General features: G+C 35.3%; 1 protein-coding gene across 2 annotated transcripts; it reads left to right on the top strand.

The window, feature by feature from the left end:
* The first annotated feature begins 1,907 nt into the window (after positions 1-1,907).
* On the top strand, positions 1,908-22,897 carry pacc1 (proton activated chloride channel 1). Of its 2 annotated transcripts, none has more exons than XM_061886842.1 (6): positions 1,908-2,429; positions 5,897-6,002; positions 9,788-9,997; positions 11,914-12,068; positions 12,138-12,277; positions 14,091-22,897. In XM_061886842.1, exons 1-6 carry the CDS (start codon positions 2,400-2,402, stop codon positions 14,095-14,097), a joined length of 648 nt encoding a protein of 215 aa, XP_061742826.1. In that variant the 5' UTR covers positions 1,908-2,399; the 3' UTR covers positions 14,098-22,897. The 2 variants fall into 2 exon arrangements, with proteins under 2 accessions (XP_061742826.1, XP_061742825.1); XM_061886841.1 differs by having other exon boundaries at positions 1,913-2,429; positions 12,135-12,277.
* The last annotated feature ends 83 nt before the right edge of the window (positions 22,898-22,980 follow it).

Below are 22,980 nucleotides of genomic sequence, written 5' to 3' on the forward strand. Positions count from 1 at the left end.
GTATGTACTGCAGGGGTGTCCAAACTTTTTCCACTGAAAAATCAAAGCACGCGGGGTTGCCAAGTTGATATTTTTTCCTTTTCAAAACCAATAAAATATATATATATTTTTTTTTTTAATTGTTGGGGCTCCCTCAAGTTAGGTCTTAAGGACCCAAAAGGGTTTCAGTCTTAAACAAGGTTCAAAATAAGTCATATATGACTTTTTTTTTCTCATAAAACCATTAAATCGTTAATTCTACTTCATTGTTTGTCGAAACCCTATTTTTTGAGACAAAATACACAATATTTTTCCCTAAAAGACTATTGTGAAGTAATTGGATCCCTAAACAGGTCAATAATTCATAGCAAAATGTATTTTAATTTATTCTTTTTTTTTTTTTTTTGGTGCGGGGGTGGGGGCAAAGACAGTTATTAAAATCCACTAAAATCCTTAGGGATCCAAAAGTGCCTCACTCATAAAAAGGTCATGCTTTTCTTTATTTTTATTTTTATTTTTCATTCAACACTTAAATCTCTGTATTGTAATTGGTTTAGTATATTTATAATAATAATTAGTGTTGATTTTTTTTTTTTTTTAGCAAAGACAGTTATTAAAATCCACTAAAATCCTTAGGGATCCAAAAGTGCCCCAGATAAAATATTGTAATTAGTTTAGTATATTTATAATAACAATCAATAGGATAATTAGTATAATTAGTAATAGTATATAATTAGTATGGATTTTTTTTAAATATTTTTAATATTTTTCATGTTTTTATGTTTATCGTATTTATGTCCTTTTTGTCCTGAAATCAATCAATAATTTATAGCAACATTGATTTTTATTCATTATTATTTTTGGAGAAATTATTTAAAAAATGGTGTTATTTGAGTCAACAATGCAACTTTTTCTCGTTGCATTTCACCTATTTGCTATTTTATTCCACTTTTTGATGTTAAAAAAAAAATATATATATATTTTAGTATTTTTAGAATAATGTGCTGCGGGCCTGTAAAACATTATCTGGGGGCCCCAAATGGCCCCCGGGCCACACTTTGGACACCCCTAATGTATTGTATAGTCATGACAAATGTCTGTTTTATTTTAAAGATGTGATATTTGGTTTTACATTATATGAACACAAATTTGAAAATGTATTTTGCCTTTGCAACCTTAGTTTAGTTTAGTTTATTATTTTTCCGGTCAATGTTCAACAAAATAAACACTTTTATATAAACAAACAGATGTACATTCATAAGCCTCGTTAGTCTATTGGCTAAGTTTTATATTCATAAATGTAAGTTTCTTAATACTCCACCTGTCTTTTGTGCTTTTAAAAAATATTTTGAACTTTACAATAAAACACTGTCTACCTCTAACAACAAAAAAGCTATCAAAACGACGATGCTTTGTTCCAAATTTAAGTTATTTAATGAATCTGAATGAGCTCATGTCTTTGCACTTAGTTTATTATATATATATATATATTTTGTTTACATTCTATTTTTGTTACTTTTAATTTACAACCCCCTGGCGCTGTTTTGTGCTGTTTTTTTTATAATGTTTTGTAATGTTTTATACTGTTGTTGAACTATTTTGATTATTTTTTCTCTTCTGTTTGTTAATGTTGAAATGTATGAATAAACATTTTTAAAAAACCTATAAGGTTTTATTAAAAAACGGAAACGTTTGTGTAGATTTAACTGCATTTTTTTCCAAACATTTATTTATAAATTTCAACATTTACAAACAGTTGAGAAATAATAATCAAAGTAAATACAAAAACTTTAACTGCAATTTTACTCATTTTTTCGTCTTGTTGTTGTCGTCTGCTTTGGAGTAGCGCATGCGCATTGTCTTTTACCTGCGATAGGAATATATATATATACAGCGCATGCGCCTTGTCTTTTTGCTGATACAGCGCCGCTCACAGGCCGGCGTGTGTACCGCATTTCCTGCTACGACAAAATAGCTTTTACATAACGCCAAAGAAAAACAATTATAACCGAGGGTTTATATATGTGGCCTATAATGTATAAAACTACAAAATAACAAACACGGACGCTCTAGATTTACACGAGGACCACTTTATTTCGTTTTGTCTTCAAGTTCCGCTTCCGCACTTCTGCTTTGCGCGCTTTCAAAATAAGAGCTAAAGGCGTATTCTGTATAAAGACAAGTCCAATAAAAAATAGGTTAGACACTTTTATGTTGTTTCATCTTTCCATGTAGCCTAAGTTAGTAAGGACTCGCAGGACATAAATTAACGTTTTAGTGTTGTTCGGCACTTTAAAAAAGGGCGTGTCTCTTATCGTGGGAGGATCTTTTAAACACTTTTTTTTTTTTTGCGACAAACGTCCTCCTCCTGAAAACATGTTGAGTGAAAGTTGAAAGAGTCCTTCCGTGGAGCCTAAGGAATGCTCGGCAAAGACAACACGTACCAAGAGGTAAAATACTTATTTATTTCATGTATTTCGACTTTAATAATAATGTGTGTGTGTGTGTGTGTGTTTGTGCCGGACACGTGACGTCACGTGACTGCCAGTACCGGAAATGAAGCTTCCTGAGAAAATGAGCTGACTTGATGTTTATTTTGTATTTTTTTTGTATGAAAGTGTCCCAACTGCTGAATATTTGCATTCATTACATTACATTACACTAACCAAACACGCTGTGGGTTTTAAAGTGAATTAACTTTTACAATATTTGCTGTACTTGTTTGTTTTATTGATGTGTTGACACAGTCCAGGTTCTACTATAACTTCTGTGTATTTCATGTGATATATTCGCTTTTTTGTATATATATTTTTTTTAATAATCTCCTACCTAACATTTATAAAAGGATGTTGCTTATTATGTGTACTGGAAAAATGACTGTACTTAATATCTTGAAATATTGTTGATTTGTAATCCAACTGTAGTATTCTTACAATGTGCTATTTTTAGCCGTCAAATGACTTTAAATGACAAATAAAGTACATGCATACATACACAAATACATACAGTATATACATAGACTACATACATACACAAATACAGTACATACATACATACATACATACAAACACAAATACAGTACATACATACACAAATACATACAGTACATACATAGAGTAGATACATGCACAAATACATACATACATACATACACAAATACAGTACATGCTTACACAAATACATACAGTACACACAGACTACATACATACTCAAATACAGTACATACGTACACAAATACAGTACATGCGTACAAAAATACATACATACATACATACATACACAAATACATACTGTACATACATAGAGTATATACATGCACACATACATACATACACAAATACAGTACATGCTTACACAAATACATACAGTACATGCATAGACTACATACATACACAAATACATACATAAATACACAAATACAATACATGCATACACGAATACATACATACATGCATACACAAATACATACATTACATACATAGAGTACATACATACACAAATACATACATACCTAAATACTCATACAATACATACATACACACACATGCATACATACACAAAAATCAATACATACATATACAAATACAGTACATCCATACACAAATACACACACACCTACATACTCAAATACAATACATACATACACAAACACAGTACATACATACACAAATACATACATACCATACTCAAATACAATACATACATAAACAAATACATACATACACACACATGCATACATACATACACAAATACAATACATACATACACAAACATACACAAATACAGTACATGCATACACACGTGAATATATACACAAATACAGTACATACATACACACACGTGCATACATGCACAAATACAGTACATACGTACACAAATACAGTACATGTGTACAAAAATACATACAGTACATACATAGAGTACATACATGCACAAATACATACATACATACATACATACGCAAATACAGTACATGCTTACACAAACACATACAGTATATACATAGACTACATACATACACAAATACAGTACATACATACACACAAATACAATACATGCTTACACAAATACATACAGTACATACATAGACTACATACATACACAAATACAGTACATACATACACACACACACACGTGCATACATGTACAAATACAATACATACGTACACAAATACAGTACATGCGTACAAAAATACATACATACATAAATACACAAATACAATACATGCATACACAAATACATACAGTACATATATAGAGTACATACATGCACACATACATATACATACATACACACAAATACAGTACATGCTTACACAAATACATACAGTACATGCATAGACTACATACATACACAAATACATACATAACTACACAAATACATACATACATACACAAATACAGTACATGCATACACAAATACATACAGTACATACATAGAGTACATACATACACAAATACATACATAAATACACAAATACATACATACATACACAAATACAGTACATGCATACACAAATACATACAGTACATACATAGAGTACATACATACACAAATACATACATACATATACAAATACAGTACATGCATACACAAATACATACAGTACATACATAGAGTACATACATACACAAATACATACATAAATACACAAATACATACATACATACACAAATACAGTACATGCATACACAAATACATACAGTACATACATAGAGTACATACATACACAAATACATACATAAATACACAAATACATACATACATACACAAATACAGTACATGCATACACAAATACATACAGTACATACATAGAGTACATACATACACAAATACATACATACATATACAAATACAGTACATGCATACACAAATACATACAGTACATACATAGAGTACATACATACACAAATACATACATAAATACACAAATACATACATACATACACAAATACAGTACATGCATACACAAATACATACAGTACATACATAGAGTACATACATACACAAATACAGTACATACATACACAAATACAGTACATACATACACAAATACATACATACATACACAAATACAGTACATACATACACAAATACAGTACATGCATACACAAATACAGTACATGCATACATACATACATACATACATACATACACAAATACAGTACATACATACACAAATACAGTACATGCATACACAAATACAGTACATGCATACATACATACATACATACATACACAAATACATACAGTACATACATACACAAATACAGTACATGCATACACAAATACAGTACATGCATACACAAATACAGTACATGCATACATACATACATACAGTACATAGGTTAATATGGTTTGCTTCTCTTTCTTCCCCTCCACTTCTCTGCTTTTTTCTCCTAATACAAGTTATCATTGCATTTATGTATTGTTGCATTTGAAACAATTGTATTGTTGTTAATAGAGGTCATTATTGTTATTATTCATTATCAATAGTTATTTGTATGGATCCATTCGTAGTGTAATAATGTTCATTGTCATTTCTGTCTTATTAGTATTTACTTCACTAACTCTTTCTCTGCTATCACTTTTACTATCATATTTGTACATATTGTATTATTTGTTCTGTTGTTGTTGTTGTTGTCGTCTTTATCTTATCTCCCACTCTTGTCCCTGCAATTTCCCCCTCTGTTTATCTTTTTTTCTTCCCCTCCCGCTCCAAACTTATTTTTAACGCATGACCAGGGGAGTCACACCCATTTTGCAGTTATGGCTGCTCTCTTGTTACAGTGAATTGATTTAATGTATCATTTTTTTTTTTTACCTACAAACTGAACGTACTTAAGCCAGAGAAACAATTCCAACAAAAAATGTTTTGGAATATATTAAATATCTAATGGATTTTGAACTTTGCAGTTCAACGATGACGACGACGCCAATGTCGAGAACAACGGGCGGTCTTCGGACTTCTTTGGGGACCCGGTTGAAGACGACCAGGATCCCGACGACAGCGTTTCACCAGGTAAGGACAACATTAAAATACAGTAGCGTAGTAGACCTAAGTATTCAATAAGTACCACCATAATGACCACATTAAAATACAGTAGCGTAGTAGACCTAAGTATTCATTAAGTACCACCATAATGACAACATTAAAATACAGTCGCGTAGTAGACCTAAGTATTCATTAAGTACCACCATAATGACATTAAAATACAGTAGCGTAGTAGACCTAAGTATTCATTAAGTACCACCATAATGACAACATTAAAATACAGTAGCGTAGTAGGCCTAAGTATTCATTAAGTACCACCATAATGACAACATTAACATACAGTAGTGTAGTAGACCTAAGTATTCATTAAGTACCACCATAATGACAACATTAACATACAGTAGTGTAGAAGACCTAAGTATTCATTAAGTAACACCATAATGACATTAAAATACAGTAGTGTAGTAGACCTAAGTATTCATTAAGTACCACCATAATGACATTAAAATACAGTTGTGTAGTAGACCTAAGTATTCATTAAGTACCACCATAATGACAACATTAAAATACAGTAGTGTAGTAGACCTAAGTATTCATTAAGTACCACCATAATGACATTAAAATACAGTAGCGTAGTAGACCTAAGTATTCATTAAGTACCACCATAATGACAACATTAAATACAGTAGTGTAGTAGACCTAAGTATTCATTAAGTACCACCATAATGACATTAAAATACAGTAGCGTAGTAGACCTAAGTATTCATTAAGTACCACCATAATGACAACATTAACATACAGTAGTGTAGTAGACCTAAGTATTCATTAAGTACCACCATAATGACATTAAAATACAGTAGCGTAGTAGACCTAAGTATTCATTAAGTACCACCATAATGACAACATTAACATACAGTAGTGTAGTAGACCTAAGTATTCATTAAGTATCCCCATAATGACAACATTAACATACAGTAGTGTAGTAGACCTAAGTGTTCGTTAAGTACCACCATAATGACATTAAAATACAGTAGTGTAGTAGACCTAAGTATTCATTAAGTACCACCATAATGACAACATTATCATACAGTAGTGTAGTAGACCTAAGTATTCATTAAGTACCACCATAATGACAACATTAAATACAGTAGTGTAGTAGACCTAAGTATTCATTAAGTACCACTATAATGACAACATTAAAATACAGTAGTGTAGTAGACCAAAGTATTCATTAAGTACCACCATAATGAGAACATTAAAATACAGTAGTGTAGTAGACCTAAGTATTCATTAAGTACCACCATAATGACAACATTAAAATACAGTAGTGTAGTAGACCTAAGTATTCATTAAGTACCACTATAATGACAACATTAAAATACAGTAGTGTAGTAGACCAAAGTATTCATTAAGTACCACCATAATGAGAACATTAAAATACAGTAGCGTAGTAGACCTAAGTATTCATTAAGTACCACCATAATGACAACATTAAAACCCAGTAGCGTAGTAGACCTAAGTATTCATTAAGTACCACCATAATGACAACATTAACATACAGTAGTGTAGTAGACCTAAGTATTCATTAAGTACCACCATAATGACAACATTAACATACAGTAGTGTAGTAGACCTTAGTATTCATTAAGTACCACCATAATGACAACATTAAAATACAGTAGTGTAGAAGACCTAAGTATTCATTAAGTACCACCATAATGACATTAAAATACAGTAGCGTAGTAGACTTAAGTATTCATTAAGTACCACCATAATGACAACATTAAAATACAGTAGCGTAGTAGACCTAAGTATTCATTAAGTACCACTATAATGACAACATTAAATACAGTAGTGTAGTAAACCTAAGTGTTCATTAAGTACCACTATAATGACAACATTAAAATACAGTAGTGTAGTAGACCTAAGTATTCATTAAGTACCACCAAAATGACAACATTAAAATACAGCAGTGTAGTAGACCTAAGTATTCATTAAGTACCACCAAAATGACAACATTAAAATACAGCAGTGTAGTAGACCTAAGTATTCATTAAGTACCACCATAATGAAAACATTAAAATACAGTAGTGTTGTAGACCTAAGTATTCATTAAGTACCACCATAATGACAACATTAAAATACAGTAGTGTAGTAGACCTAAGTATTCATTAAGTACCACCATAATGAAAACATTAAAATACAGTAGTGTAGTAGACCTAAGTATTCATTAAATACCACCATAATGACAACATTAAAATACATTAGTGTAGTAGACCTAAGTATTCATTAAGTACCACCATAATGACAACATTAAAATACAGTAGTGTAGTAGACCTAAGTATTCATTAAGTACCACCATAATGACATTAAAATACAGTAGTGTAGTAGACCTAAGTATTCATTACGTACCACCATAATGACAACATTAAAATACAGTAGTGTAGAAGACCTAAGTATTCATTAAATACCACCATAATGACAACATTAAAATACAGTAGTGTAGTAGACCTAAGTATTCATTAAGTACCACCATAATGACAACATTAACATACAGTAGTGTAGTAGACCTAAGTATTCATTAAGTACCACCATAATGACAACATTAACATACAGTAGTGTAGTAGACCTAAGTATTCATTAAGTATCCCCATAATGACAACATTAACATACAGTAGTGTAGTAGACCTAAGTGTTCGTTAAGTACCACCATAATGACAACATTAACATACAGTAGTGTAGTAGACCTAAGTATTCATTAAGTACCACCATAATGACAACATTAAATACAGTAGTGTAGTAGACCTAAGTATTCATTAAGTACCACTATAATGACAACATTAAAATACAGTAGTGTAGTAGACCTAAGTATTCATTAAGTACCACTATAATGACAACATTAAAATACAGTAGTGTAGTAGACCAAAGTATTCATTAAGTACCACCATAATGAGAACATTAAAATACAGTAGCGTAGTAGACCTAAGTATTCATTAAGTACCACCATAATGACAACATTAAAATACAGTAGTGTAGTAGACCTAAGTACTCATTAAGTACCACCATAATGACAACATTAAAATACTGTAGTGTAGTAGACCTAAGTGTTCGTTAAGTACCACCATAATGACATTAAAATACAGTAGTGTAGTAGACCTAAGTATTCATTAAGTACCACCATAATGACAACATTAACATACAGTAGTGTAGTAGACCTAAGTATTCATTAAGTACCACCATAATGACAACATTAAATACAGTAGTGTAGTAGACCTAAGTATTCATTAAGTACCACTATAATGACAACATTAAAATACAGTAGTGTAGTAGACCTAAGTATTCATTAAGTACCACTATAATGACAACATTAAAATACAGTAGTGTAGTAGACCAAAGTATTCATTAAGTACCACCATAATGACAACATTAAAATACAGTAGTGTCGTAGACCTAAGTATTCATTAAGTACCACCATAATGACAACATTAAACTACAGTATTGTATTAGACCTAAGTATTCATTAAGTACCACCATAATGACAACATTAAAATACAGTAGTGTAGTAGACCTAAGTATTCATTAAGTACCACCATAATGACAACAGGAAATACAGTAGCGTAGTAGGCCGACGTATCAATCAAAAACATAAGTGTGTTTCATATTTTTGGCCCCTGTCAGTTTGAACAGTAACATTTGAATCCAGGAGAATAAAACACTGTACTTTGATCAAGTGGTTCCTCGGTGTACCACTAGATGGAGTACAGGTACCACAGTTTGTACGCTCCTTCACGCGACTTCTCCGGTGTTGGCAGAGGACGAGGCGAGGGGCAGCCCGTCGTCCGTCATGGTGAGCAAGACCTGCCTGAAGAACGTCTTCACGGTGGTGCTCATCTTCATCTACCTGCTCCTCACCGCCGTGGCCGCCTTCCTGGCCTACCAGACCATCTCCGACTTCCTGGAGAAGCTCAACAACCCGGTCATGTCCGTCACCTACAGGGAGGTGGACGTCTTCTCGCCGCCGGGTGGGTACCACAGGACACACCCCTTTTTACGTGGATACTTGCGGTCTGAACCATAGACATCTTAGAAGGAGACGCAGCATTGGCTGCTGTGAGGCGAGAAATTGGGCGGCCATCTTGAAGTGGTGATGAGGAGTCGGCGAGCAACCTAAACTGACAGTTGACAGGTAGAAAACAAAGATGCTGAACTGACAGTTGACAGGTAGAAAACAAAGATGCTAAACTGACAGTTGACAGGTAGAAAACAAAGATGCAAATCTGAGAGTTGACGGGTGGAAAACAAAGATGCAAAACCGACAGTCGACGGGTAGAAAACAAAGATGCTGAACTGACAGTCGACGGGTAGAAAACAAAGATGCTGAACTGACAGTTGACAGGTAGAAAACAAAGATGCTAAACTGACAGTCGACGGGTAGAAAACAAAGATGCTGAACTGACAGTTGACAGGTAGAAAACAAAGATGCTAAACTGACAGTCGACGGGTAGAAAACAAAGATGCTGAACTGACAGTTGACAGGTAGAAAACAAAGATGCTAAACTGACAGTCGACGGGTAGAAAACAAAGATGCTGAACTGACAGTCGACAGGTAGAAAACAAAGATGCTAAACTGACAGTCGACGGGTGGAAAACAAAGATGCTGAACTGACAGTCGACGGGTAGAAAACAAAGATGCTAAACTGACAGTTGACAGGTAGAAAACAAAGATGCTGAACTGACAGTCGATGGGTAGAAAACAAAGATGCTAAACTGACAGTTGACAGGGAGAAAACAAAGATGCTAAAGCGACAGTCGACAGGTAAAAAAACAAAAATGCAAAACTGACAGTTGACAGGTGGAAAACAAAGATGCTGAACTGACAGTTGACAGGTAGAAAACAAAGATGTTGAACTGACAGTCGACGGGTAGAAAACAAAGATGCTAAACTGACAGTCGACAGGGAGAAAACAAAGATGCTAAACTGACAGTCGACAGGTAGAAAACAAAGATGCTGAACTGACAGTCGACAGGTAGAAAACAAAGATGCTAAACTGACAGTTGACAGGTGGAAAACAAAGATGCTAAACTGACGGTTGACAAGTGGAAAACAAAGATGCCAAACTGACATTCGACGGGTAGAAAACAAAGATGCCAAACCGACAGTCGACGGGTAGAAAACAAAGATGCTAAACTGACAGTTGACAGGTAGAAACCGAAGATGCTGAACTGACAGTCTACGGGTAGAAAACAAAGATGCTAAACTGACAGTCGACGGGTAGAAAACAAAGATGCTGAACTGATAGTCGACGGGTAGAAAACAAAGATGCTAAACTGACAGTTGACAGGTAGAAAACAAAGATGCTGAACTGACAGTCGACGGGTAGAAAACAAACATGCTAAACTGACAGTTGACAGGTAGAAAACAAAGATACTAAACTGACAGTTGACAGGTGGAAAACAAAGATGCTAAACTGACGGTTGACAAGTGGAAAACAAAGATGCCAAACTGACATTCGACGGGTAGAAAACAAAGATGCCAAACCGACAGTCGACGGGTAGAAAACAAAGATGCTAAACTGACAGTCGACGGGTAGAAAACAAAGATGCTAAACTGACAGTCGACGGGTAGAAAACAAAGATGCCAAACGACAGTCGACGGGTAGAAAACAAAGATGCTAAACTGACAGTCGACGGGTAGAAAACAAAGATGCTAAACTGACAGTCGACGGGTAGAAAACAAAGATGCCAAACCGACAGTCGACGGGTAGAAAACAAAGATGCTAAACTGACAGTCGACGGGTAGAAAACAAAGATGCTAAACTGACAGTCGACGGGTAGAAAACAAAGATGCTAAACTGACAGTCGACAGGTAGAAAAACAAAGATGCTAAACTATTTCCTGCTGCCTCAGTGCTTGAGCGGTGTTCCTTCCGTGGTTGCAGGTATCGCTCTGTACCCGGGCAACGCGCAGCTGCTGAGCTGTCGCCACCACGACCACGACCGCATCCCGCCTCTGGTGGACCCCGGCAAGCCCCAGGCGGGGGACTGCGTCATCAAGGAGGTGACCTACCAGAGACCCTTCACCAACGGAACACAGGTCAGTCCCAAAGTGTGGCGGCATATCCCCCCGGCAGCAACCTGACGCTAACGGTTGGCGTGGCAGAAGAAGGCGCTGGTGGTCCGTGGCCCCTCGGACGTGAGGAACAAGGAGCTGGTCTTCATGCAGTTTAGTCAGAACGAAACGGAGGAGGATTTCAGCGCCATCACTTACATGCTGTTCGCCAAGTTTAGTGACTTCGCAGACAGGTAATGTCTCTCATACACACTACTGAAATCGTCTCATATACACGACTGAAATACTCTCATACACACTACTGAAATCCTCTCATTCACACTACTTATTTTCTTTCTCTCATACACACTACTGACATTTTTTGACTCCTACACACTACTGAAATACTCTCTTACAATCATACACGCTATTGAAATACTCTCATTCACACTACTTATTTTTTTTCTCTCATACACACTACTGAAATCCTCTCATTCACACTACTTATTTTCTTTCTCTCATGCACACTACTGAATTTTTTTTACTCATACACACTACTGAAATAACTCTCATACACACTACTGAAATCCTTTCATACACACTACTGAATGTTTTTGACTCCTACACACTACTGAAATCCTCTCTTTTACACTACTTATTTTTTTCTGTCATACACACTACTGAATTTTTTTTACTCCTACACACTACTGAAATACTCTCATACAATCATACACACTACTGAGTTCCTCTCATACACACTAGTGTTTTTACTCTTTCATACACACTACTGAAATCCTCTCATAAAAACTGTAGATTTTTTCTCTCCTACACACTACTGAAATACTCGTATACGCACTGCTTATTTTTTTCTCTCTCGTACTCGCTACTGAAATGATTCCTCTCATACACTACTGAAATGTTTTCTATCATTCACACTACTGAAATACTCTCATACAATCATACACAGTAGTGAAATACTCTCATACACACTACTGTTTTTTCTCTCATACACACTACTGAAATCCTCTTATACAAACTATACTTTTTTTCTCTCCTACACACGACTGAAATCCTCTCATACACACCACATTTTTTCCTCTCATACACACTACTGACGTGTTTTCTCTCATACACACTACTGAAATACTATCACATAATCAGACACACTACTGAATTACTCTCATACTACTATTTTTTTGTCCTCTCATACAAATTTTTTTCTCTCCTACACACTGCTGAAATCCGTCTACACAGTATTTATGTTTTTTGTCCCCTACTCATTACTGAAATGTTTTCTCTCATACACACTACTGCATTGACTCATACACACTACTGCATTGACCATTGCAAAGGACTCCTGTGGAGTCCTTTGCAATGGTCCTGGCGGACCCTAATAATAAAGAATAAAACCTTACAGTTTCAATAGGGTCCTTGGCCCATTGCAAAGGACTCCTGTGGAGTCCTTTGAAATAGGCCTGCGGACCCTAATAATAAAACCTTAGAAATACAATAGGGTTCTCTGTCCCAAAAGGACATTCGGTCCCTAATTACATCAAACAAGAAGCAAGGAATTTGTGGAGAGGAGTTAGTGCGTCTGCCTAACAATACGAAAGTCCTGGGTTCGATCCTGCGCTCGGGATCTTTCTGTGTGGAGTTTGCATGTTCTCCCCGTGACTGCGTGGGTTCCCTCGGGGTACTCCGGCTTGCTCCCACCTCCAAAGACATGCACCTGGGGATAGGTTGATTGGCAACACTAAAATGGTCCCTAGTGTGTGAATGTGAGTGTTGTTGCGTTTGGACCAGATGTTCCTCTAAGGGAATTTAAGTTACTGGTCAATCCCAAGTTCTTTTGATGACACATAAACTGAGTTTAAATGATCACCCAGAACAGAATAGGTATTTTGCAATTTATTCCAAAGCTTTGGAGAGACCAACCTAAAAACAACCCATTCAAATCGCGTCGCCTAGTTGATCCCGCCGGGAACTCATTGGAAGCTAAAGTTTTGTGATAACTTACGTACTATTTGGCAAAAGCGTGGCTTGACCCCGGTGTTTTTTTCTCCCCAGATTGTGACCGCAAACGCGTGGAGCTCGGTGGCCATTCTGTGCGGCGTTTTTATGGCCTTCTTCAAGGCGGCCAACTTTGCCAAACTCAGCGTCCAGTGGATCATCCGGATGCGCAAGAGGCACCGGAGGCACAAAGCCAGGGAGCTGAGTCCCATCACGGAGGAGAGTTCACCCAAGTGATGGGGTCACGCTCATCCACACCCCACCTTTTGAGAAAGGGTGGGGACACGCAGGCAATAGTTGTGTGAATGCTCCAAAACATACACCAAAATTCTTCTATTTATTATTATTCTTCTCCACATTTTTCACCCGATTCAAACCGTTCCAACTTCAAACTGTTCAGCCTATTCGGGAATTGTGGGCTTTCCCTTGACGAATTCCAAAAATTCCCGGATTACCCAGAATTCCAGGTTTTCCGGGACATTTTTGCCATTCAAAATGAATTGTCCATTTTTCCAACTTCCACCATTTCCACATTTTTCACCCGATTCAAACCGTTCCAACTTCAAACTGTTCAGCCTATTCGGGAATCGTAGGTTTTCCCTTGACCAATTCCAAAAATTCCCGGATTACCCAGAATTCAGGGTTTTCCGGGACATTTTTGCCATTCAAAATGAATTGTCCATTTTTCCAACTTCCACCATTTCCACATTTTTCACCCGATTCAAACCGTTCCAACTTCAAACTGTTCAGCCTATTCGGGAATTGTCGGCTTTCCCTTGACAAATTCCAAAAATTCCCAGATTACCCAGAATCCCAGGTTTTCCAGGACATTTTTTCCCATTCAAAATGAATTGTCCATTTTTCAAACTTCCACCATTTCCACATTTTTCAACCGATTCCAAACGTTTCAAGTTCAACATATTCCACTCATCCTGGAAAGTCAAACTATTATTTTTCCAAGTTCAAATAAATTCCAGGAATTCACACAATTCCCAATTTTCCACACCCTATTTCAACCCTTTTTTCTGGCGACTACTCCTTCCACATTTTTCAACGCATTTCAACTGTTCCACGGTCAAAACATTCCTCTTAATCAGAACAAAAAACAAAGATGTTTTTTTAACTCGAAAAATTCCCGAAATTCCAGGAATTCTGTAAATACCATTTCTCAATTCAACATGTTACTACTTCAACATTTCTCCACCGACTTGTAAAATTCCAACACCAACCATTTCAACTCATTCACAACATTCAAGTTTTTTTTAGGAAACTTTTCCGGAAATTCCCAAATTTCAGGGAAATTCCCATTGAAATCAATAGGACATTCTTCAAAGTTCCACAACTCCCACATTCTTATCTGATTCAAACCATTCAACCTTCAAACTGTTAAGCCTATTCGGGAATCGCGGGCTTTCCCTTGACAAATTCCAAAAATTCCCAGATTACCCAGAATTCCAGGTTTCCCGGACATTTTTCCCATTCAAAATTAATTGTCCATTTTTCCAATTTCCACCATTTCCACATTTTTCACCTGATTCAAACTGTTCAGCCTATTCGGAAATTGTAGGCTTTTCCTTGACGAATTCCAAAAATTCCCAGATTACCCAGAATCCCAGGATTTCCAGGACATTTTTTCCCATTCAAAATGAATTGTCCATTTTTCAAACTTCCACCATTTCCACATTTTTCAACCGATTCCAAACGTTTCAAGTTCAACATATTCCACTCATCCTGGAAATTCAAACTATTTTTCCAAGTTCAAATAAATTCCAGGAACTCACACAATTCCCAGTTTTCCACACCCTATTTCAACCCTTTTTTCTGGCGACTACTCCTTCCACATTTTTCAACGCATTTCAACGGTTCCACGGTCAAAACATTCCTCTTAATCGGAACAAAAATAAAGATGTTTTTTTAACCCGAAAAATTCCCGAAATTCCAGGAATTCTGTAAATACCATTTCTCAATTCAACATGTTACTACTTCAACATTTCTCCACCGACTTGTAAAATTCCAACACCAACCATTTCAACTCATTCACAACATTCAAGTTTTTTCTAGGAAACTTTTCCCGAAATTCCCAAATTTCGGGGAAATTCCCATTGAAATCAATAGGACATTCTTCAAAGTTCCACAACTCCCACATTTTTATCTGATTCAAACCATTCAACCTTCAAACTGTTAAGCCTATTCGGGAATCGCGGGCCTTCCCTTGAAAAATTCCAAAAATTCCCAGATTACCCAGAATTCCAGGTTTCCCGGACATTTTTCCCATTCAAAATGAATTGTCCATTTTTCCAATTTCCACCATTTCCACATTTTTCACCTGATTCAAACTGTTCAGCCTATTCGGAAATTGTAGGCTTTTCCTTGACTAATTCCAAAAATTCCCAGATTACCCAGAATCCCAGGTTTTCCAGGACATTTTTTTCCATTCAAAATTAATTGTCCATTTTTCAAACTTCCACCATTTCCACATTTTTCAACCGATTCCAAACGTTTCAAGTTCAACATATTCCACTCATCCTGGAAATTCAAACTATTTTTCCAAGTTCAAATAAATTCCAGGAATTCACACAATTCCCAGTTTTCCACACCCTATTTCAACCCTTTTTTCTGGCGACTACTCCTTCCACATTTTTCAACGCATTTCAACTGTTCCACGGTCAAAAGATTCCTCTTAATCGGAACAAAAAACAAAGATGTTTTTTTAACTCGAAAAATTCCCGAAATTCCAGGAATTCTGTAAATACCATTTCTCAATTCAACATGTTACTACTTCAACATTTCTCCACCGACTTGTAAATTTCCAACACCAACCATTTCAACTCATTCACAACATTCAAGTTTTTTTTTTAGGAAACTTTTCCCGAAATTCCCAAATTTCGGGGAAATTCCCATTGAAATCAATAGGACATTCTTCAAAGTTCCACAACTCCCACATTTTTATCTGATTCAAACCATTCAACCTTCAAACTGTTAAGCCTATTCGGGAATCGCGGGCTTTCCTTTGACAAATTCCAAAAATTCCTGGATTACCCAGAATCCCAGGTTTTCCGGGACATTTTTCCCATTCAAAATGAATTGTCCATTTTTCCAATTTCCACCATTTCCACATTTTTCACCTGATTCAAACTGTTCAGCCTATTCGGAAATTGTAGGCTTTTCCTTGACGAATTCCAAAAATTCCCAGATTACCCAGAATCCCAGGTTTTCCAGGACATTTTTTCCCATTCAAAATGAATTGTCCATTTTTCAAACTTCCACCATTCCACATTTTTCAACCGATTCCAAACGTTTCAAGTTCAACATATTCCACTCATCCTGGAAATTCAAACTATTTTTCCAAGTTCAAATAAATTCCAGGAATTCACACAATTCCCAGTTTTCCACACCCTATTTCAACCCTTTTTTCTGGCGACTACTCCTTCCACATTTTTCAACGCATTTCAACTGTTCCACGGTCAAAACATTCGTCTTAATCAGAACAAAAAACAAAGATGTTTTTTTAACTCGAAAAATTCCCGAAATTCCAGGAATTCGGTAAATACCATTTCTCAATTCAACATGTTACTACTTCAACATTTCTCCACCGACTTGTAAAATTCCAACACCAACCATTTCAACTCATTCACAACATTCAAGTTTTTTCTAGGAAACTTTTCCCGAAATTCCCAAATTTCGGAGAGATTCCCAAATTTCGGCAAAATTCCCATTGAAATCAATAGGACATTCTTCAAAGTTCCACAACTCCCACATTTTTATCTGATTCAAACCATTCAACCTTCAAACTGTTAAGCCTATTCGGGAATCGCGGGTTTTCCCTTGACAAATTCCAAAAATTCCCGGATTACCCAGAATTCCAGGTTTCCCGGACATTTTTCCCATTCAAAATTAATTGTCCATTTTTCCAATTTCCACCATTTCCACATTTTTCACCTGATTCAAACTGTTCAGCCTATTCGGAAATTGTAGGCTTTTCCTTGACGAATTCCAAAAATTCCCAGATTACCCAGAATCCCAGGTTTTCCAGGACATTTTTTCCCATTCAAAATGAATTGTCCATTTTTCAAACTTCCACCATTTCCACATTTTTCAACCGATTCCAAACGTTTCAAGTTCAACATATTCCACTCATCCTGGAAAGTCAAACTATTATTTTTCCAAGTTCAAATAAATTCCAGGAATTCACACAATTCCCAGTTTTCCACACCCTATTTCAACCCTTTTTTCTGGCGACTACTCCTTCCACATTTTTCAACGCATTTCAACTGTTCCACGGTCAAAACATTCCTCTTAATCGGAACAAAAAACAAAGATGTTTTTTTAACTCGAAAAATTCCCGAAATTCCAGGAATTCTGTAAATACCATTTCTCAATTCAACATGTTACTACTTCAACATTTCTCCACCGACTTGTAAAATTCCAACACCAACCATTTCAACTCATTCACAACATTCAAGTTTTTTCTAGGAAACTTTTCCCGAAATTCCCAAATTTCGGAGAGATTCCCAAATTTCGGCGAAATTCCAATTGAAATCAATAGGACATTATTCAAAGTTCCACAACTCCCACATTTTTATCTGATTCAAACCATTCAACCTTCAAACTGTTCAGCCTATTTGGGAATCGCGGGCTTTCCCTTGACAAATTCCAAAAATTCCCGGATTACCCAGAATCCCAGGTTTTCCGGGTCATTTACCCATTCAAAATGAATTGTCCATTTTTCCAACTTCCACCATTTCCACATTTTTCCCCCGATTCAAATTGTTCCAACTTCAAACTGTTCAGCCTATTCGGGAATCGTAGGTTTTCCCTTGACGAATTCCAAAAATTCCCTGATTTCCCAGAATTCCAGGTTTTCCGGGACATTTTCCCCATTCAAACTGAATTGTCCATTTTTCAAACGTCCACCATTTCCACATTTTTCAACCGATTCCAAACGTTTCAAGTTCAACATATTCCACTCATCCTGGAAAGTCAAACTATTATTTTTCCAAGTTCAAATAAATTCCAGGAATTCACACAATTCCCAATTTTCCACACCCTATTTCAACCCTTTTTTCTGGCGATTCCTCCTTCAGCATTTTTCAACGCATTTCAACTGTTCCACGGCCAAAACATTCCTCTTAATCAGAACAAAAAACAAAGATGTTTTTTTAACTCGAAAAATTCCCGAAATTCCAGGAATTCTGTAAATACCATTTCTCAATTCAACATGTTACTACTTCAACATTTCTCCACCGACTTGTAAAATTCCAACACCAACCATTTCAACTCATTCACAACATTCAAGTTTTTTCTAGGAAACTTTTCCCGAAATTCCCAAATTTCGGGGAAATTCCCATTGAAATCAAAAGGACATTCTTCAAAGTTCCACAACTCCCGCATTTTTATCTGATTCAAACCATTCAACCTTCAAACTGTTAAGCCTATTTGGGAATCACGGGCCTTCCCTTGACAAATTCCAAAAATTCCCGGATTACCCAGAATCCCAGGTTTTCCGGGACATTTTTCCCATTCAAAATGAATTGTCCATTTTTCCAACTTCCACCATTTCCACATTTTTCACCCGATTCAAACCGTTCCAACTTCAAACTGTTCAGCCTATTCGGGAATCGTAGGCTTTCCCTTGACCAATTCCAAAAATTCCCAGATTTTCCAGAATTCCAAGTTTTCCGGGACATTTTCCCCATTCAAACTGAATTGTCCATTTTTCAAACGTCCACCATTTCCACATTTTTCAACCGATTCAAACCATTCCACCTTCAACACATTACCACCATCCTGAAAATTTAAACTATCTTTTTTCAAGTTAAAAACAATTCCAAGATTTTCCAGAATTCCTGTTTTTCCAAAGCCCTATTTCTACCCTTTTTTCTGGCGACTTCTCCCTCCACATTTTTCAACGCATTTCAACTGTTCCACGGTCAAAACATTCCTCTTATTCGGAACAAAAATAAAGATGTTTTTTAACTCGAAAAATTCCCGTTTTTCCAGGAATTCTTTAATACCATTTCTCAATTAAAAATGTTACAATTTCAACATTTCTCGACCGATTTGAAAAATTCCAACGCCAACTCATTCAAAACGTCCACATGTATTAGCATCTTCCCCCCCAAAAATCGTCTTTTCCCCAAATCCCCAAATTTCCATGAAATTCCCATTGAAATTCCAGGATTTTCGAAAATTCCCGGTCTTTAGTGGCATTTTTCCTATTCAAAATGAATTATCCATTTTTCAAACTTCCAACAATTCCCATATTTTTCAACTGATTCAACTCATCCTGGAAATTCAAACCGCCATTTTTCCACGTTCTACAAATTTCCAGGAATTCCTGTTTTTTTTAACAGCCTCTCCACAGTCTTCCATCGCCAGATGCAAGCTGAGCCTACTCCCCCCCCCCCCCTCCTTTTCTTGAAAGGGCGGGAAATGACTGCCACGGCCACCTCAGCCCCCGGTCTTCTCTTCATTTTTCCCTTGTTCTTCTTTTTATTCCTCTTCATTTTCTTCCAATTCGTCTTTTTTTTCTTCTTCGTCTTTGTCTTTTTCTTCAACTTCTGTATCATTTTCTTCAACTTCTTCTTCTGTATCATTTTCTTCAACTCCTTCATCTTCTGTATCATTTTCCTCAACATCTTCTTCTGTATCATTTTCTTCAACTTCTTCATCTTCTGTGTCATTTTCCTCAACATCTTCTTCTGTATCATTTTCTTCAACTTCTTCATCTTCTGTATCATTTTCCTCAACATCTTCTTCTGTATCATTTTCCTCAACTTCTTCTTCTGTATCATTTTCTTCAACTTCTTCTTCTGTATCATTTTCTTCAACTTCTTCTGTATCATTTTCTTCAACTTCTTCTTCTGTATCATTTTCTTCAACTTCTTCATCTTCTGTATCATTTTCCTCAACATCTTCTTCTGTATCATTTTCTTCAACTTTTTCATCTTCTGTATCATTTCCCTCAACATCTTCTTCTGTATCATTTTCCTCAACTTCTTCTGTATGATTTTCTTCAACTTCTTCTTCTTCTGTATCATTTTCCTCAACATCTTCTGTATCATTTTCCTCTACTTCTTCTGTATCATTTTCTTCAACTTCTTCTTCTGTATCATTTTCTTCAACTTCTTCTTCTTCTGTATCATTTTCTTCATCTTCTTCTTGTTCTGTGTCATTTTCTTCAACTTCTTCTTTGGTATAATTTTCTTAAATGTTTTTCTTCTTCTGTATCATTTTCTTCAACTTCTTCTTCTTCTGTATCATTTTCTTCAACTTCTTCTTCTGTATCATTTTCTTCAACAACTTCTTCTTCTGTATCATTTTCTTCAACTTCTTCTGTATCATTTTCTTCATGTATATGTATATGCACCTTAGGAGGAGCTGCTCCAATTTCGTTGTTCTTTGAACCTGTTCATTGCAATAATGACAATAAAACTCTATTCTATTCTATTTTATTCTATTCTATTCTATCTTCTTCTTGTTCTGTGTCATTTTCTTCAACTTCTTCTTGTTCTGTGTCATTTTCTTCAACTTTTTCTTCTTCGGTATAATTTTCTTAAATTTTTTCTTCTTCTGTATCATTTTCCTCAACTTCTTCTGTATAATTTTCTTCAACTTCTTCTTCTTCTGTATCATTTTCTTCAACTTCTTCTGTATCATTTTCTTCAACTTCTTCTTCTTCTGTATCATTTTCTTCAACTTCTTCTGTATCATTTTCTTCATCTTCTTCTTGTTCTGTATCATTTTCTTCAACTTCTTCTTCTGTATCATTTTCCTAAACTTCTTCTTCTTCTGTATCATTTTCTTCAACTTCTTCTTCTGTATCATTTTCTTCAACAACTTCTTCTTCTGTATCATTTTCTTCAACTTCTTCTGTATCATTTTCTTCATCTTCTTATTGTTCTGTGTCATTTTCTTCAACTTCTTCTTCTTCGGTATAATTTTCTTAAATTTTTTTCTTCTTCTGTATCATTTTCCTCAACTACTTCTGTATCATTTTATTCAAATTATTCTTTTTCTTCTGTATCATTTTTTTCAACTTCTTCTTCTTCTGTATCATTTTCTTCAACAACTTCTTCTTCTGTATCATTTTCTTCAACTTCTTCTATATCATTTTCTTCATCTTCTTCTTGTTCTGTGTCATTTTCTTCAACTTCTTCTTCGGTATAATTTTCTTAAATCTTTTCTTTTTCTGTATCATTTTGTTCAACTTCTTCTGTATCATTTTCCTCAACTACTTCTGTATCATTTTATTCAAATTCTTCTTCTTCTTCTGTATCATTTTCTTCAACAACTTCTTCTTCTGTATCATTTTCTTCAACTTCTTCTATATCATTTTCTTCATCTTCTTCTTGTTCTGTATCATTTTCTTCAACTCCTTCGATATAATTTTCTAAAATTTTTTCTTCTTCTGTATCATTTTGTTCAACTTCTTCTGTATCATTTTCTTCAACTTCTTCTTCTTCTTCTTCTGTATCATTTTCTTCATCTTCTTCTTGTTCTGTGTCCTTTTCTTCAACTTCTTCTTCGGTATGATTTTCTTAAATTTTTTCTTCCTCTGTATCATTTTCCTCAACTACTTCTGTATCATTTTATTCAAATTATTCTTCTTCTTCTGTATAATTTTCCTCAACTTCTTCTGTATCTTTTTCTTCAACTTCTTCTTCTGTATCATTTTCTAGAACTTCTTCTTCTTCTTCTGTATCATTTTTATCACCTTCAGGGGGCCATTCTTGGAAATTCAAACTCTTCAACATTCTTTCAGGAATTCCTCCATCTAGTTACATTTCAAAATCCGAGGCATTTCTTTCCACTTCCATTGAAGGCAGTTTTATGCACAGAAATGAACATATTTTACTGAAAAACACTGAAAATGTTTATTGTTTTTGTTGCTTTAGTGTATGTTGCTCATGTTTATAACATTGATCCCCAAAACATTTGTATTTAG

The sequence above is a fragment of the Nerophis ophidion genome, linkage group LG24, assembly GCF_033978795.1.
Source record: "Nerophis ophidion isolate RoL-2023_Sa linkage group LG24, RoL_Noph_v1.0, whole genome shotgun sequence".
Lineage (NCBI taxonomy): Eukaryota > Metazoa > Chordata > Actinopteri > Syngnathiformes > Syngnathidae > Nerophis > Nerophis ophidion.